The 18,567-nt window shown below is 54.9% G+C and overlaps 2 protein-coding genes across 2 annotated transcripts; both read left to right on the forward strand.

Moving 5' to 3' along the window:
• The first annotated feature begins 4,929 nt into the window (after nucleotides 1–4,929).
• On the forward strand, nucleotides 4,930–13,420 carry LOC106740145 (cytochrome P450 2A13). The gene is made up of 9 exons (XM_059718155.1): nucleotides 4,930–5,161; nucleotides 5,464–5,626; nucleotides 5,998–6,147; nucleotides 6,409–6,569; nucleotides 7,020–7,196; nucleotides 10,714–10,855; nucleotides 11,841–12,028; nucleotides 12,243–12,384; nucleotides 12,788–13,420. Exons 1-9 carry the CDS (start codon nucleotides 4,982–4,984, stop codon nucleotides 12,967–12,969), a joined length of 1,485 nt encoding a protein of 494 aa, XP_059574138.1. The 5' UTR covers nucleotides 4,930–4,981; the 3' UTR covers nucleotides 12,970–13,420.
• An 835-nt stretch (nucleotides 13,421–14,255) lies between these two features.
• On the forward strand, nucleotides 14,256–15,717 carry LOC132245857 (cytochrome P450 2A5-like). Its single transcript, XM_059719020.1, has 4 exons — nucleotides 14,256–14,300; nucleotides 15,042–15,183; nucleotides 15,536–15,542; nucleotides 15,597–15,717. The coding sequence occupies exons 1-4, from the start codon at nucleotides 14,256–14,258 to the stop codon at nucleotides 15,715–15,717; spliced, it is 315 nt and encodes a 104-aa protein (XP_059575003.1).
• The last annotated feature ends 2,850 nt before the right edge of the window (nucleotides 15,718–18,567 follow it).

An 18,567-nucleotide genomic window follows, 5' to 3' on the forward strand; every position in this document is an offset into this window, starting at 1 on the left:
TCCAGACCGTGGCCACTCGAACTGTGAACAAGTTCTTCCTAATGTCCAGTCTAAATCTGCTCTCTGCTAGCTTGTGGCCATTATTTCTTGTAACCCCCGGGGGCGCCTTGGTGAATAAGTACTCACCAATTCCCTTCTGTGCCCCCGGGATGAACTTATAGGCAGCCACAAGGTTGCCTCTCAACCTTCTCTTGCGGAGGCTGAAGAGGCCCAGTTTCTCTAGTCTCTCCTCGTAGGGCTTGGTCTGCAGGCCCTTAACCATATGAGTTGCCCTTCTCTGGACCCTCTCCAGGTTATCCGCATCCTTCTTGAAGTGCGGCGCCCAGAATTGCACGCAGTACTCCAACTGCGGTCTGACCAGCGCCCGATAGAGGGGAAGTATCACCTCCCTGGACCTATTCGTCATGCATCTTGTGATGCACGATAAAGTGCCGTTGGCTTTTTTGATGGCTTCGTCACACTGCCGGCTCATGTTCATCTTGGAGTCCACTAGGACTCCGAGATCCCCTTCCGCTTCCGTGCCACCCAGCAGGTCATTTCCTAGGCACTAGGTATGCTGCACATTTTTCCTCCCTAGGTGCAGCACTTTGCATTTCTCCTTGTTGAACTGCATCCTGTTGTTTTCTGCCCACTTGTCCAACCTATCCAGGTCTGCCTGCAGCTGTTCCCTGCCCTCCGGCGTGTCCACTTCTCCCCATAGCTTTGTGTCATCTGCAAACTTGGACAGAGTACATTTGACTCCCTTGCCCAAGTCGCTGATGAAGACATTAAAGAGTATCGGTCCAAGGACCGAGCCCTGCGGAACCCCACTGCTCACACCCTTCCAGGTCGAGATCGACCCATCCACCATGACTCTCTGGGTGCGACCCTCCAGCCAATTCGCCACCCACCGGACTGTGTAGTCATCCACATCACAGCCTCTTAACTTGTTCACCAGAATGGGGTGGGATACCGTATCGAAGGCCTTCCTGAAGTCTAAATATACGACATCCACCCCTCCTCCTGTGTCCAGGCGTTTCGTAACCTGGTCATAAAAAGAGACTAGATTGGTCAGGCATGATCTGCCTGCCACAAACCCGTGCTGGTTTCCCCTCAGCATAATTTGTCCTGCCGGGCTCTCACAAATGCGAGCCTTGACAATTTTTTCAAAGACTTTGCCAAGGATGGAGGTGAGACTGACTGGCCTATAGTTGCCCAGGTCCTCCTTCCTCCCCTTCTTGAAAATGGGGACCACGTTGGCCCTTTTCCAGTCCTCCGGGACTTGGCCCATGCACCACGAGTGTTCAAATATTCCCGCCAGTGGCTCTGCAATGATGTCGGCCAGTGCCTTCAGCACCCTCGGATGGAGCTCATCTGGGCCTGCCGACTTACAGGCATCCAGTTCATCGAAGTGACACTGCACCATCTCAGGGTCTATGCATGGCAGTCTGGCGCCTTGCTGCTGCCTCTCTACAACCTCAGTGAGAGACTTGTCGTGCCCCTCACTTAGGGACACTGAGGCAAAGAACTCATTGAGGAGTTCAGCCTTGTCCCCCCTATCTGTCACCAATTGTTTCTGCCCATTTAGCAGGGGTCCTATTCCTCCCTGGGTCTTCCTTTTACTCCCTATATATCTAGAAAACAATTTCTTGTTGTCTTTTACTTGGGTTGCCATCCTCAGCTCCATGGTAGCTTTGGCCCGTCTAACTGCCTCCCTACAAGCACGAGCAGAGGAGGTATATTCATCTTTGGTGATTTCTCCCTGTTTCCACTTTTTATGTGCTCCCCTTTTGGCCCGTAGGCTGCCCTGGATTTCTCTGGTCAGCCATGGAAGCCTCCTGGCCCCTTTCCCTCTTTTTCCTTACATCGGGATTGTCTCCCTTTGTGCCCGAAGGATCGTTTCCTTTAGGCACAGCCACCCTTCTTGGGCTCCCATCCCTTCAAAACTGCTACTCTGCAGTGCGTCCCTGACTAATCGCCTGAGTGCATTGAGATCAGCTTGCCTAAAGTCTAGCACTTTCACCCTACTAGTTACCTTACCCACTCGACATCTTATGAAGAATTCTATTATTAGGTGATCACTGTTCCCCAGATGGCTACCGATCTGGAGGTCCCCTATCATGTCATCCCCCATTGCCAATACCAGATCCAGTATGGCATTCCCCCTAGTGGAACCGTGTACCTCCTGTGTCAGGTGGAGGTCCTGTATACAGGTTAGAAACCTGTGTGAATGGTGGGACCTTGCTGTCTGCGTCTCCCAGCAGATGTCTGGGTAGTCCATAACAATGTCCATAACATGTCCAGAACAATGCCCAACGCCGGGGCCTGATTCCCTTTCTGCTAGTGGCAGGAATCTCTCCCAAGTCAGCAAAGGAGCTAGGTGGAAAGAAGGGGGCAAAGAGTGGAGAACTCTCCCACTCCTGCCTATCTTGGTTTGTATCCATGAAACCTCTGTGGCTTTATGCAGGGCAACAGCAACAGGGCTTTGTCTTGGAGCTGCCCTATGCCCCTCCATGAACTGCTCCCAGTCTGAGGGACCCTGGGGCAAGACTGAGGTCTCCCTCCATGTGTGCTCAGAAACTGGTTCAGTGGCTCTTCCAGGAGAGGCATTTACAAAGCTGTGCAGCCTGGAGCTGATGGACTGGAAGCCATTTCACCACAGCCCAGCATCATCTGGGATCATCCGCAATCCCAGGTTTGCAGATGACACTTAATAAACTAAATCTATTCCATCTCGGAGGAAAGGCAGCAAGAGGGCACAGCAGCCCCCCTGGCTCTCCAGGGACCTAGCAGACCTCCTGAGGCTAAAAAGAAAGGCCTACAAAGGATGGAGGATGGGAATCACCTCCAAGGAGGATTATTCTGCACTGGTCCGGTCCTGTAGGGAGCTGACCAGGAAAGCCAAGGCTGCAACTGAACTCCAGCTAGCTTTGAGCATCAAGGACAATAAAAAGTCCTTTTTCAGATATGTGGGGAGCCGGAGGAAAAGCAGGGGCAACGTTGGACCCTGCTGAACCAGATGGGGCAACTGACAACTGACGCCCAGGAAAAAGCCAACCTATTAAATAGGTACTTTGCGTCAGTCTTTCATCAGCCCCATGGGACGCCCATGCCCGCTACGGGACAGGGAAGTCCGGGTGAGGGTGATCCCCTGCCCTCCATTGATGCTGACTTCATGAAGCAACATCTTGAGAAGCTGGATACCTTCAAGTCAGCCGGCCCTGACGATCTTCACCCCAGGGTACTCAAGGAGCTGGCGAGCATCGTAGCCCAGCCTCTAGCGCGGATCTTTGAAAACTCTTGGCGCTCTGGTGTAGTGCCCGAAGACTGGAAGAAGGCCAACGTGGTGCCTATCTTCAAGAAAGGGAGGAAAGTGGATCCGGCTAACTATAGGCCCATCAGCCTGACTTCTATCCCGGGGAAGAGCTTAGAAAAGTTTATTAAAGAGGCCATCCTTAATGGACTGGCCGACGCCAACATCTTAAGGGATAGCCAGCACGGGTTTGTTGCAGGTAGGTCTTGCTTGACCAATCTCATTTCCTTCTACGACCAGGTGACCTATCACCTGGACAAGGGAGAAGAGATTGATGTCATATATCTTGACTTAAAAAAAGCCTTCAATCTGGTTTCCCATCATCACCTCTTGGAGAAACTGGCCAATTGTCGCCTTGGGTCCTCCACAATCCACTGGCTGGATAACTGGCTCCAGGATCGGACCCAGAGGGTAATAATTGATGGAAGTCACTCATCGTGGTGTCCTGTGACCAGTAGGGTCCCCCAGGGCTCTGTCCTTGAACCCATAGTGTTCAACATCTTCATTGATGTGGACACTGGAGTCAGAAGCAGACTGGCCAAGTTCGCCGATGACACCAAACTTTGGGGCAAAGCATCCACACCAGAAGACAGGCGGATGATCCAGGCTGACCTGGACAGGCTCAGCAAGCGGGCGGATGAGAATCTGATGGTGTTCAACGCCGATAAATGCAAGGTTCTCCACCTTGGGAAGAAAACCCCGCAGCATCCTTATAGGCTCGGCAGTGCTATGTTGGCTAGCACTATGCAAGAAAGAGACTTGGGGGTCATCATTGACCACAAGATGAACACGAGCCTGCAATGAAATGCTGCGGCTAGTAAAGCGACCAAAACGCTGGCTTGCATCCATAGATGCTTCTCAAGCAAATCCCGGGACGTCATTCTCCCCCTGTACTCGCCCTTAGTGAGGCCGCAGCTGGAGTACTGTGTCCAGTTTTGGGCTCCACAATTCAAAAAGGATGTGGAGAAGCTTGAGAGAGTCCAGAGAAGAGCCACGCGCATGATCAGAGGTCAGGGAAGCAGACCCTACGACGACAGGCTGAGAGCCCTGGGGCTCTTTAGCCTGGAAAAGCGCAGGCTGAGGGGTGATCTGATGGCCACCTACAAGTTTATCAGGGGTGACCACCAGGATCTGGGGGAACGTTTGTTCACCAGAGCGCCCCAAGTGATGGCGACTAGGTCGAATGGTCATAAACTACTACAAGAGCATTTCAGGCTGGACATAAGGAAGAATTCCTTTACTGTCCGAGCCCCCAAGGTCTGGAACAGCCTGCCACCGGAGATCGTTCAAGCGCCTTCATTGAACACCTTCAAGAGCAAACTGGATGCTTATCTTGCTGGGATCCTATGACCCCAGCTGACTTCCTGCCCTTTGGGCAGGGGGCTGGACTCGATGATCTTCCGAGGTCCCTTCCAGCCCTAATGTCTATGAAAGTCTATGAAAAATCTGTGAACCAGGTACAGAAACACTGCATGGTTGTAAAGGGCACAGCTTTCAGCATGCTACTGCAGGGAACCCTGAGATTTCACCTGGACTCTGTTACCATCTAGTTAGTACAGGAAACCAAATACCATTTACACAAACAAGTTATGCAACCAAGATTTTTGTGCTGGCACTGCAGGAGCTGGGGATAAAAGTCAGCTCTCGAGCCAGTCGAACACCATTCCAGGACCAAGACCGCCACTGACCATGGATTTCCTCGGTGCTGTTGCCCTCTCCCTCACCATCTGCCTGACCTGCCTCATTCTCCTCTCGACATGGAAGCAGATGCAGGGGCGTAGCAAGATGCCACCGGGGCCCACACCCCTCCCACTCATTGGAAACCTGCTGCAAGTTGACACCAGCAACATGCTCAAGTCACTCATGAAGGTGCAGGGGTCTTGCTGGGCATGGGTTCCCCAATTCCCATCAGGGCCCACCCCCATGGTGCTTTGAGGGGTTACTGGGGGAAGGGAGGGGAGGTCAATCAGGAGCTGTGGGGCAGAGTTTGTGGATGATGTGAAGTGGGAAGATGCTTGCAGGTAAGAGGCATTGAGAGGGAAGGGCTGTGGAGTGTGCGGGGATGGGGAGAATGGGAGGTGGGGGTGTGGGTAGGAGGCAGCTGGGCTGGGTTGTGGGGATGCTGGGGCTGTGTGGGGAGGTGAGGTCCTCAGTGTCTCCATGTCCCACAGCTCAGTGAGAAGTACGGCCCTGTCTACACCATCCAGCTGGGCACGCGCCGTGTTGTGGTGCTGTGCGGCTACCGGGCCATAAAGGAAGCCCTGGTGGACCAGGGTGATGAGTTTGGTGGCCGTGGGGAGCAGGCCACTTTTGACTGGCTCTTCCAGGGCTACGGTCAGTGGTGTCCACAAGAGGGGGGTGGGAGCAGCTTCTGGGACCCCAGCAGAGCCAAATCAGCACGGCTCCATTGCCTCAGTGCTGATCTGCCCCAGATGGGAGCTCAGCCTGGTGTCGTGGAGGGGAGGTTCCCAGTCAGTGCCTCACAGGAACCGGCTGGGCCACTCAGGGCAGCAGCAAACTCCTTTGCTTCATTTGTGCTGCTGCAACTCCCACCACAAATCTGGGGTATTCCAGTCTGGTGCCCTGGGAAAGCACCGGTGCTCAGCTCTCCTGGGAGGGGGGGGGGAGGGGGACCTGCAAGGCCAGCTTGGGTTCCCAGAAGCCCCACAGCTCAGTGCACACACTCCCCTTCTTCAACCCTCCAGGTGTGGCCTTCTCCAATGGGGAGCGGGCGAAGCAACTGCGTCGCTTCTCCATCACCACCCTGCGCAACTTTGGTGTGGGCAAGAGGAGCATTGAGGAGCGGATCCTGGATGAAGCCCAGTACCTGCTGGGGGCACTGCAGGACACCAAAGGTGGGTCACACCAGCTGCCCTGAGCTCAAAGGTTGGCAGGGCCCCAGCGGTAGCCAACACCATAACCCTGGTGGAGTTGATGTGGTCACATCCACCAAGGGCACATTTCTACTTTGGCCTGTTGCCTTCAACTCTGGTTTACCCCAGTGAGAAGCCTTCTCAGCAAATCTCAGGGGCAGCCCCTGAGGCAGGCACCGGCCTTTGTCCAAGCTAGCTCCACCACAGCCCTCCACAGAGATCTCTTCTCATCCCATGTCCCAGGCCTGCCCTTTGACCCCACCTACATCCTGAGCCGCACAGTGTCCAACATCATCAGCTCTGTCGTCTTTGGGGACCGCTTTGATTACGAGGACAAGGAGTTCCACTCCCTGCTCTACATGATGCTCGAGAGCTTCCGCTTCACCAGCACATCCTGGGGGCAGGTAAAAGTGCTTTGTGTGGGTGGCTGGGCAGCAGGGGCCAGGACCTGTCCTCAATCCCCTTCCTTCAGAGAGAGGTCAAAGGGAGCAGTGCATGGGGACAGAGAGCCTTAGTTGTGTAGTGAACTGATTAGTTGGAAATCGCATGACTCGGATGCAGTAGAGCAAGGAGGGAGGGATGGGAATCCCAGGAGCTGGTGAATGGCTAGGAAGATGGATAGATGGGAAGTTAGCTAGTTAGCTAGGAAGGTGGTTGGATGGATGGATGGCTGGATAAGACATATTTAAACACACACACATGCATGTACAAGAAAGAACATATGGGGAGGGATGGATACCAAGGGGAGAAGGGCTGAATCATTGGAAACGTCCCACTGTGGATGGACAGAAAAATGGACAACCTGTCCACAAGCCCGTGATCCAGGCTCAGGTAGTTCTTGGTTCCTCTCCCAGCTCTACGAGATGTTTGCAGGTGTCATGAATTACCTACCCGGCCCCCAGCACAAGGCCTTCAAGATGCTGGTGGGGCTGGAGAAATACATTGAGAAGAAGGTGAAGGCCAATGAGGAGACCCTGGACCCCAACTCCCCACGGGATTTCATTGACTGCTTCCTCATCAAGATGCACCAGGTGCTGGGCGGGGGGGTGGCAGATGAAGCAGGGAGGGACTGCAGGCAAATGCAGAAAAACCCCGTGGGATGTGGCCTTCTTTGGGATGGAGGGGCAGGAGGCTGCTTGCATGGGAGGTCTTCTCCTGATCTGCGTTAATGGGAGTGTGACAGGGGGCCTCCTGGGGCCGAACTCTGTGGCCCGCCCGCCTGTCACCGTGACAGGGGGCCTACTCAGGGCCGAGCTCTTTGTGGCTCGCCCACCTGTCTCTGGGCAACCGCCCGCTTATCTCGCCCACCACGCCTTTGATGCTAATTGATTCGTATATCGATGTCAATTAAGAAGGAGGCTGCCCATTGTAGTGCCCCGATGCCAGGGGGTGCTCTGCGGCTCCGACCTCCCCTAATACCACAGCCCAAGCCTCGCAGATGGCAACATGGTGTTCTCCTAGTCACCGGCCTCATACTGGGCCCCAGAATCGTCCTAACAGGACCCCTCTATGATCCTTCCGATCAGACAGCCACTCCGCCGTCATCCGGGCTACCTAACGCCCCCCGAATCTATCTTCCCCTCTCGGGTGTGGTTCCCCCGGAACCTTCGGCCTCCTGCCCTGACCCATCTCAAGGCCAGTCAGGACCCCAGGCCCCCGGCTCTTGGGCATCCCTCGCGGTGGGCCCCTGGCCCTTTTGACTACCGTAGTCCTGGCCCCAGCTTGGGTCAGTCGAGGGTACTCTCCCCTTCGGGCTGGGTATCTCTAGCCGCTCACTCTGTCACTGGGCCTCACCGTGCCACTACTCCCCGTCCTCTCAGGGGCAACCGCAGCACCACGCCCACATCACTCCCACTCTTGGGGTCCGCCCTGCCTGGGCCCCTCACAACACTGGCCCATCTGGGCCCTCCAACAAACACATGGGTAACCCACCCGGTGGTGGTGGGAGCTAGGGGTTAAGGTGCCCCTACCCGCCTTTCACCAGGGTGATCACTGGCCTGGTATTTCCTGGGGGCTCCCGTGCCACTGAGAGCCCCACCAGACCACCCACTCCAGGCAGGGTGCAGTTTCAGGTCATGCCCAGGACCAGGAGCCTCCTGCCAGCCCCTTGCAGCTCCCCCTTACCTCCGGGTCATTCACAGCAGCCCTACAGCCAGGCAATGTTGCTGCCTGGCCTCCTGCAGCCAAACTGCCTTGTTTATATAAGCAGCCTAAGCCTCAAAATGGCTGCCCTAATCAGGCACCTGGAGGCTGCCAGCTCCAGGCCCTTAAAGTCGCAGAGACACCCTGTGCTCTGCCACAGGGAGGCAGTAGATTCATAGATGTTAGGGTCGGAAGGGACCTCAATAGATCATCAAGTCCGACCCCCTGCATAGGCAGGAAAGAGTGCTGGGTCTAGATGACCCCAGCCACATGCCCATCTAACCTCCCCTTGAAGACGCCCAGGGGAGGGGAGAGCACCACCTCCCTTGGGCGCCCGTCCAGACCTTGGCCACTCGAACTGTGAAGAAGTTCTTCCTAATGTCCAGTCTAAATCTGCTCTCTGCTAGCTTGTGGCCATTGTTTCTTGTAACCCCCGGGGCGCCTTGGTGAATAAATACTCACCAATTCCCTTCTGTGCCCCCGTGATGAACTTATAGGCGGCCACAAGGTCGCCTCTCAACCTTCTCTTGCGGAGGCTGAAAAGGTCCAGGTTCTCTAGTCTCTCCTCGTAGGGCTTGGTCTGCAGGCCCTTAACCATACGAGTGGCCCTTCTCTGGACCCTCTCCAGGTTATCCGCATCCTTCTTGAAGTGTGGCGCCCAGAATTGCACGCAGTACTCCAACTGCGGTCTGACCAGCGCCCGATAGAGGGGAAGTATCACCTCCTTGGACCTATTTGTCATGCATCTGCTGATGCACGATAAAGTGCCACTGGCTTTTCTGATGGCTTCGTCACACTGCCGGCTCATGTTCATCTTGGAGTCCACTAGGACTCCAAGATCCCTTTCCACCTCTGTGCCACCCAGCAGGTCATTCCCTAGGCTGTAGGTGTGCTGGACATTTTTCCTCCCTAGGTGCAGCACTTTGCATTTCTCCTTGTTGAACTGCATCCTGTTGTTTTCTGCCCACTTGTCCAACCTGTCCAGGTCTGCCTGCAGCTGTTCCCTGCCCTTCGGCATGTCCACTTCTCCCCACAGTTTTGTGTCATCCGCAAACTTGGACAGAGTACACTTCAGTCCCTTGTCCAAGTCGCTGATGAAGACATTAAAGAGTATCGGTCCAAGGACCAAGCCCTGCAGGACCCCACTGCCCACACCCTTCCAGGTCGAGACCGACCCATCCACCACGACTCTCTGGGTGTGACCCTCCAGCCAATTCGCCACCCACCGGACTGTGTAGTCATCCAAGTCACAGCCTCTTAACTTGTTCACCAGTACGGGGTGGGATACCGTATCGAAGGCCTTCCTGAAGTCTAAGTATACGACATCCACCCCTCCTCCTGTGTCCAGGCGTTTCGTAACCTGGTCATAAAAAGAGACTAGATTGGTCAGGCACGATCTGCCTGCCACGAACCCATGCTGGTTTCGCCTCAGCATAATTTGTCCTGCCGGGCTCTCAAAAATGTGAACCTTGACAATTTTTTCAAAGACTTTGCCAAGGATGGAGGTGACACTGACTGGCCTATAGTTGCCCGGGTCCTCCTTCCTCCCCTTCTTGAAAATGGGAACCACATTGGCCCTTTTCCAGTCCTCCGGGACTTGGCCCATGCACCATGAGTGTTCAAATATTCCCGCCAGTGGCTCTGCAATGATGTCGGCCAGTGCCTTCAGCACCCTCGGATGGAGCTCATCCGGGCCTGCCGACTTACAGGCATCCAGTTCATCGAAGTGACACTGCACCATCTCAGGATCTACGCATGGCAGTCTGGCGCCTTGCTGCTGCCTCTCTACAACCCCAGTGAGAGATTTGTCGTGCCCCTCACTTAGGGACACTGAGACAAAGAACTCGTTGAGGAGTTCAGCCTTGTCCCCTCTGTCCGTCACCAATTGTTTCTGCCCATTTAGCAGGGGTCCTATTCCTCCCTGGGTCTTCCTCTTACTCCCTATATATCTAAAAAACAATTTCTTGTTGTCTTTTACTTGGGATGCCATCCTCAGCTCCATGGTAGCTTTGGCCCGTCTAACTGCCTCCCTACAAGCACGAGCAGAGGAGGTATATTCGTTTTTGGACACAGTAATTGGAGACAGGCTGAGTTTCCCGGAGCATTGACCCTGGATTTTCTTCCTTCGGTGGACAGAGCCAAGACCTTGGTCCCAGTAGCGCCTTTGGCTGTGCCTCCCCTAGTAAATTCCATGGTCAGTGCTGTCTTTGGCTCCATTTGGAAGTCAAACATTGCCCTGTTCATGTACGATGGGAAGGGGGAGTCCCCATGTCTTCACAAGAAAGGTGGCTGCTTCTCCAAGGTCTGCCCTGGGCTCCATCTGCCAAACTCCTCATCTCTGCATTCAGAGGTGCACAGGCCTAGAAGGAGCCTTTCCTTCTCCTCGTTGCCATCTCTCCTTGACAGGAAAAGCACAACCTGTCCTCTGAGTTCTTCATGAAGAACATCATCCTCACCGTGCTCAACGTGTTCTTCGCTGGGACAGAGACAGTCAGCACCACCATGCGCTACGGCTTCCTCGTCCTGCTCAAGCACCCGGAGATTGAAGGTAACAGCGTGGGTTGAGGTCAGTGCCGTGGCTCCTTCAGCCTCATGGGCATTCACGCTGGCTTTGGGTCAACACCCCCAGCTGCAGTTCAGCGATGAGACATCAAGAGCACGGGTTTCACACAGACGTGGTGTGGTGTTAAACAGCCAAGCGGTATAAGTTATGTCCTGGTAGTTCAGCCTCCAAGGGCCAGAATCTGGCCTACTCTTGGGGGCAAATTCAGCATTTCCAGCCAACGGCCCAGGGATCCCAACTGGTTTGCAACCTTAGTCCCTCAAGTTACTGGAATGGGTGTCAGGAGTCAGATTATGATCTCAGTGACCTTTTGGTGTAAGTCTGGAGTGATCCTTGCTTATAGGGGGGTCCAGGGCTGGGTTCTGGGCTCAGTGAAACCAGGGAATATCCTCAGGTGACACCATAGACGTAGGGTCGGAAGGGACCTTGTAGATCTTCAAGTCCGACCCCCTGCCTGGGCAGGAGAGAAACTGGGCTCAATTGACCCCAGCCATGTAGGCATCGAGCCGCTTTGTAAAGACCCCCAGAGTAGGAGCCAGCACCACTTCCCTTGGAAGTTGGTTCCAGATCCTAGCCACCCTAATTGGGAAGTAATTCCTACTACTAGGTCATCGGACCTACCAGCTCCAGGGTGCAGGTGGAAGGATGGAGTGCAGTAGAGGCAGCTCTGCTTGCTGGCATACAGCTGGTAGAGGAATATGTCCACTTCCCCTGCCACTGCAGCTCAGTGATTGGCCACAGCTAGGAAAAGGGACACGATCAGGGAAGTAGGTATGGGTGGAAGGGCACTGCCGTCACCACCTAAGGAGGCTCCATGTGACAGAGAAACCTTGTGACTGCTGTGACTCCTTGGGGAATAGTCGCCACCCAGCTCCAGAGTCCCACCCCATCACACCCATGTGGACAGTCTGGGCTGGGCACCATGCTGCCTCGAAAGCCCTGCCCTGAGGCTCGGCTCACGTCTCTGCAGAAAAGGTGCATGAAGAGATTGACCGGGTGATTGGCCGGAACCGCAGCCCCAACATTGAGGACCGGAGCCGCATGCCCTACACGGACGCTGTCATCCATGAGTTCCAGAGGTTCTGCAATGTCATTCCCATGGGGCTGTCCCATCGAATGACCAAGGAGACCCAGTTCTGGGGCTACACCATCCCCCAGGTGTGGCTCAGGGGCTCCTCGGGTGGGTGGCGGGGCTGCATGAGACCTCCAGTGATGGCGTTTACCTCCTGGTCCAGTCTCCAAGTCCTCTCACCACTGTGAGGAGGTTTGTTCTCTACTCCCATTGCAAATCCATCCCCATGGCAAATCTGGGCAGAAACAAGGGGAGGTTCCTGTGCCTACGAGGCCTGTCTCATGGCGCTGTCTCCCCCAGGGCACCGAGGTGTTTCCACTGCTGGGCTCGGCGCTGAAGGACCCCGAGTGCTTTGAGAGACCTGAAGCCTTTGACCCCGGGCACTTCCTGGATGAGAAGGGGCAATTCAAGAAGAACGAGGCTTTCCTGCCCTTCTCCATTGGTACGAGTCCTGCACTTGGCACAGAGCCAGAGACAGCCATGACTTCCCCTCCTTCCACCAGCGCTGCAGCAGCTACCCATGTACTGAAATCTTCCAAGGCCCCAGTCCCTGTGATCTGGTTGCTTTTATCTTGTGCAAGCATGTTGCACCTTCCCCTCTTCTGGGCTTCCAACCAACCGTCCATACTGCTCCCATCAGTCCTGGGCTGCCCCTGCCTGAGCCCTGCCACCCTGCCCAAGTGCAGGAGGGCTGTCCCCAATGATCTGTAAGGTCCCTGCTAGCCCCTAACATCTATGAAACTAGACCAGTGTTGCTAGGTAGGTTGAGGCAGGCTTGAGATTCCCCCTTCCCATGGGCCCTGGATTCGGCGCGAGGCCCTGAGCTCTCCATCCTCTGCCCACAGGGAAGCGGTTCTGTTTCGGTGATATGCTGGCTCGCATGGAGCTCTTCCTCTTCATCACCAGCATCCTGCAGCACTTCCGCTTCGAGTCTCCCATCGACCGCCAGGACCTCGACATCTCCCCGAAGCTGGTGGGCTTTGCCACCCTGCCCCGCGACTACAAGATCTGCCTCATCCCACGCTAGGGGGGGCCTCAAAGCAGTTTGGTCTGTGGGGAGGGGGGTAGAGGGGAAGAGGGGTGCAAATAGAGGAGCCTTCATCAGGCCGAGCGTGGGACCCTGGGACATTCTGTCATGAAATCTCATCCCCTAAATTCTCCCTCTCGTCCCACTTGGCACGGATCAGGCACCAACACAGCTCCATGGCTTCAGCTTCTGTCCCTGTGCCTTGCTATTGCTGTTCACTTTTCTGCAAGAAATGTGGTAGGAGGGAAAGGTGTAACGGGACAATCTTCAGGGCTCAGCACTTGCTGAATTTGGGAGCTGGTGGAAGGGGAATCCCCTTTGGTTTTGTGCCTTGCTGTGACCTGTCAATGAATGTGGTCCATCATTGAAATCCGTGGCCTTGGCTTATGCATGGGGCTGCCCCAGGTGGGTATCTCTCCAATAAAAGCTTCCTGCCCCATTGCTTCCCACATCTGCTGCCTTCCTTGTTCATGTTTGATCTGAAGAAACAGTCCTACGGGAAGGAGAGGTGCATCTCAAGCTGGCAAGGTTGACGTGATGGCCAATAGAGGATGGGCTGAGCAGCAGTCGCTGCTTCAAGACTCCTAGGGCCATGCTGCTTTGGGAAGAGGGCTGAGATGGCAGGGTGAGCATAGGGTGAGTGCACATGGGGTTATGGCCAGACGAAGGTGCATGGGACAGACAGACCCAAGGACTTGTCAGGATGGCTGGGTAGATCTGTACTCCCTCTTGGCTCCCCTCATCTGCGTTGTGTTGCTAGCGCTCCAGGTCTCCGCCAGCATAGTGGAGGGGAGGATTCAGCCTCATTCTAGCCAGAAGCCAGGGGCTCAGGTACAGCTTCTTGTCTGGGCTGAGCCCCCTTTAGCGGAGAGGTCCCTTCACTAGAGGGTGAGTTGCATCGACTTGCTCTTGGTGAAGGGACCTCTCCGCTGAAGGGGAGGGCTCAGGCGTGCTCATTGCTATGGGGCAGAAATGCTAGGCTCAATACAGAGCCCCCCTGCACTGGTCAGCAACAGTGGAGCACACGAGGCCATGATATACAGCTAGCAGCTGTTATAGGAGAGAGGCTGGGCAGGCACTGCTGGGGTATGATGTGTGTCAGGTCTGAGGGGTTGATTCCGACACGTGTATGTGTGCACGTGCATGTGCAAACGTGTGTGCTTCTGTGTGCATCAGCCCACAGACAACACCTATACCCAACCAGAAAAGCAGGGCTTAGGGGCCCAAAGCTGGAGGCTCCCCTTGTCGGTCTTGTCCCCTCTCTCCCAGCCCTGGGGCCCGAGGCCATGCCTCTGCCTCAGCTTTCAGGCTGGGTGTTGGCTAGCACAATGGTAAGGCTTTGTGCTCTGGTTAATACTTGCAGTTCATCTGAACTCAAACAGAAAATGCAGAGGGCAGGGCACCTGGGAGTAGGTGCCCAGTGGAGGTGCCAGGCTGAGCAAGGGCTGGCATTTTGTCTTAAAGCGGTAACAGTGCCCAGCCCCAGGGCCCAGTTCCCCTGCTGTGAGTAGTAGGAACCTGGGGGCAGGGTAAAATGAAGGGGCCAGAGAGCAGAGGACTCCTCCACTCCTGCCCATCTTGGTTTGTACGCATGAAACCTCAGCGGCTTCACAAAGGTGGTGCCAGTGAGACCCGGGAGCAGGGCTGATGACCCCCATGGTGTGTGCCCACAACCCAGATCCATGGCTCCTCCAGGTACTTGGCAGGCCAACGTCCTGTCTGAGTGTGACAGGTGTTTACAAACCTCTGCAGCCTGGAGTGGTTGGACCAGATCAGCTTCCAGCCCGGCGCGCAGCCCGGCGCACAGATTTCCAAGGCCTGGCTTTGGGCATGCTGCTGCTGTGTACAGGTAACTGTGGGCTCATGCCTGGGCTCTGTCACCGCATGGTTGGTGGATGAACCCAGATCCCATTTGCACAAACAAATTATGTAACCAAGGTGCTTGTGCTGGCACCTAGGGAGGTGGAGCTATAAGGCAGCTCTCAACCCGGTCAAACGCCATTGCGGGGGGCTGCAACCAACCACTGATCCCCCAGCCTGAGAGGCCTATCTCATGGTGCTGTCTCCCCCAGGCCGCTGAGGCATTTGCACTGCTGCGCTCCGTGCTGAAGGATCCTGAGCACTTTGAGAGGCCCAAAGTTTTCGACCCCAGGCACTTCCTGGATGAGAAGGGGCAATTCAAGAAGAATGAGGCCTGTCTGCCCTTCTCCATTGGTACGAGTTCAATGGCCACACTCGGTACAGACCCAGAGAGAGCCGTGACTTCCTCTCTTTCCACCAGTGCTGCCAGCACCTACTCAGACACTTAAAGCTGCCAATGTCCCAGTCTCTGTGATCCGGTTCTTTTCATCTTGTGCAAACACACTGCACCTTCCCCTCTTCTGGGCTTCAACCCAACTGTCCACACTGCCCTCAGCAGCCCTGGTTGTGCCCCTGACCAAGCCCTGCCACCCAGCTACACCAGCCCATACTCAGATGGTTGATGCAGGCCTGAGATTCCCCCTCCCTGACTTCTGGGCCCTGGAGCCTGGCACCAAGTCCTGAGTTCTCTATCCTCTTCCCCCAGGGAAGTGGTACTGCTTCATCAATGTGCTTGCTCGCATGTAGCTCTTCCTATTCCTCACCAGTATCTGGCAGAACTTCTACTTCAAGTCTCTTGTTGACCGCCAGGACCTCAACATCTCCCTGGAACTGGTGGCCTTTGCCACCCTGCCCCTCAGCTACAAGATCTGCTTCATCCCATGCTAGGGGGAGCCTTGGAGCAGTTAAGAGATTGGTGATGGGGGAAGGGGAGAGAGTGGGGGGAGCACATGGAGAAGCCATCATCTCTCTCAGTGTGGGAAGCTGGGACATTCTGTCATGACAACTCATCCCCTCAATACTCCCTCTTATTCCACTTGGCATGGCTCAGGCTTCAGCTTCTTTCCCTGCACCATGACATTGCCATTTGCTTTTGTGCATGAATTGTGGCAGGTGGGAACAGAGGAAACTCCGATGATGAAATGGAGCTATGGAACGGGATGAGCTTCAGGGCTCAGCACTTGTGGGTTTCTTGGAGCTGGTGAAAGAGTTGTGTTGAAAACCCACCTTTCGGTTGCAGCACCCAGTGCAACACGGAGCAAATCAGGCCAGGTGTTGGCTAGCACAATGGCAGGGCTTTGTGCTCTAGTTAATTCCCAGCATTTCATGTGAACTTGGGCAGAAAAACAGCAGGTCGTGCACCTGTGAGTGAGTGAGTGCCTGGTGGAGGTGCCAGGCTAAGGAAGGGCTGGCAGTACAAGTCTCATAGATTCATAGATGTTAGGGTCGGAAGGGACCTCAATAGATCATCGAGTCCGACCCCCTGCATAGGCAGGAAAGAGTTCTGGGTCTAGATGACCCCAGCTAGATACTCGTCTAACCTCCTCTTGAAGACCCCCAGGGTAGGGGAGAGCACCACCTCCCTTGGGAGCCCGGTCCAGACCGTGGCCACTCGAACTGTGAACAAGTTCTTCCTAATGTCCAGTCTAAATCTGCTCTCTGCTAGCTTGTGGCCATTATTTCTTGTAACCCCCGGGGGCGCCTTGGTGAATAAGTACTCACCAATTCCCTTCTGTGCCCCCGGGATGAACTTATAGGCAGCCACAAGGTTGCCTCTCAACCTTCTCTTGCGGAGGCTGAAGAGGCCCAGTTTCTCTAGTCTCTCCTCGTAGGGCTTGGTCTGCAGGCCCTTGACCATACGAGTGGCCCTTCTCTGGACCCTCTCCAGGTTATCCGCATCCCTCTTGAAGTGCGGCGCCCAGAATTGCACGCAGTACTCCAACTGCGGTCTGACCAGCGCCCGATAGAGGGGAAGTATCACCTCTTTGGACCTATTCGTCATGCATCTGCTGATGCACGATAAAGTGCCATTGGCTTTTCTGATGGCTTCGTCACACTGCCGACTCATGTTCATCTTGGAGTCCACTAGGACTCCAAGATCCCCTTCCACCTCTGTGCCACCCAGCAGGTCATTCCCTAGGCTGTAGGTGTGCTGGACATTTTTCCTCCCTAGGTGCAGCACTTTGCATTTCTCCTTGTTGAACTGCATCCTGTTGTTTTCTGCCTACTTGTCCAACCTGTCCAGGTCTGCTTGCAGCTGTTCCCTGCCCTCCGGCGTGTCCACTTCTCCCCATAGCTTTGTGTCATCTGCAAACTTGGACAGAGTACATTTGACTCCCTCGTCCAAGTCGCTGATGAAGACATTAAAGAGTATCGGTCCAAGGACCGAGCCCTGTGGGACCCCACTGCCCACACCCTTCCAGGTCGAGACCGACCCATCTACCACGACTCTCTGGGTGCGACCCTCTAGCCAATTCACCACCCACCGGACTGTGTAGTCATCCACATCACAGCCTCTTAGCTTGTTCACCAGTATGGGGTGGGATACCGTATCGAAGGCCTTCCTGAAGTCTAAATATACGACATCCACCCCTCCTCCTGTGTCCAGGCGTTTCGTAACCTGGTCATACAAAGAGACTAGGTTGGTCAGCACTATCTGCCTGCCATGAACCCGTGCTGGTTTCCCTTCAGCATAATTTGCCCTGCTGGGCTCTCAAAAATGTGACTCTTGATAATTTTTTCAAAGACTTTGCCAAGGATGGAGGTGAGACTGACTGGCCTATAGTTGCCCGGGTCCTCCTTCCCCTCCTTCTTGAAAATGGGGACCACGTTGGCCCTTTTCCAGTCCTCCGGGACTTGGCCCATGCACCACGAGTGTTCAAATATTCCCGCCAGTGGCTCTGCAATGATGTCAGCCAGTGCCTCCAGCACCCTCGGATGGAGCTCATCCGGGCCTGCCGACTTACAGGCATCCAGTTCTTCCAAGTGACTCTGCACCATCTCAGGATCTACGCATGGCAGTCTGGCGCCTTGCTGCTGCCTCTCTACAACCCCAGTGAGAGACTTGTCGTGCCCCTCACTTAGGGACACTGAGGCAAAGAACTCGTTGAGGAGTTCAGCCTTGTCCCCCCTATCTGTCACCAATTGCTTCTGCCCATTTAGCAGGGGTCCTATTCCTCCCTGGGTCTTCCTTTTACTCCCTATATATCTAGAAAACAATTTCTTGTTGTCTTTTATTTGGGTTGCCATCCTCAGCTCCATGGTAGCTTTGGCCTGTCTAACTGCCTCCCTACAAGCACGAGCAGAGGAGGTATACTCCTCTTTGGTGATCTCTCCCTGTTTCCACTTTTTATGTGCTCCCCTTTTGGCCCGTAGGCTGCCCTGGATTTCTCTGGTCAGCCATGGAAGCCTCCTGGCCCCTTTCCCTCTTTTTCCTCGCATCGGGATTGTCTCCCTTTGTGCCCAAAGGATCCTTAAGGCACAGCCACCCTTCTTGGGCTCCCATCTCTTCAAAACTCCTACTCTGCAGTGCTTCCTTGACTAATCACCTGAGTGCATTGAAATCAGCTTTCCTAAAGTCTAGCACTTTCACCCTACTAGTTACCTTACCCACTCGATCGCAGTGACCTTTTGGTGTAAGTCTGGAGTGATCCTTGCTTATAGGGGGGTCCAGGGCTGGGTTCTGGGCTCAGTGAAACCAGGGAATATCCTCAGGGGACATCGTGAGACCTACCAGCT

The sequence above is a fragment of the Alligator mississippiensis genome, chromosome 15, assembly GCF_030867095.1.
Source record: "Alligator mississippiensis isolate rAllMis1 chromosome 15, rAllMis1, whole genome shotgun sequence".
Lineage (NCBI taxonomy): Eukaryota > Metazoa > Chordata > Crocodylia > Alligatoridae > Alligator > Alligator mississippiensis.

Excerpts from the sequence above, each read along its gene's own strand:
- LOC106740145 (XM_059718155.1), top strand. The coding sequence starts at position 4,982 with ATGGATTTCCTCGGTGCTGTTGCCCTCTCCCTCACCATCTGCCTGACC. Across the intron at positions 7,197-10,713 it reads TCCTCATCAAGATGCACCAG|GAAAAGCACAACCTGTCCTC; the intron begins GTGCTGGGCGGG and ends TCTCCTTGACAG. Across the intron at positions 12,029-12,242 it reads GGGGCTACACCATCCCCCAG|GGCACCGAGGTGTTTCCACT; the intron begins GTGTGGCTCAGG and ends TGTCTCCCCCAG.
- LOC132245857 (XM_059719020.1), top strand. The coding sequence starts at position 14,256 with ATGCCTCTGCCTCAGCTTTCAGGCTGGGTGTTGGCTAGCACAATG. Across the intron at positions 14,301-15,041 it reads GGGTGTTGGCTAGCACAATG|GCCGCTGAGGCATTTGCACT; the intron begins GTAAGGCTTTGT and ends TGTCTCCCCCAG.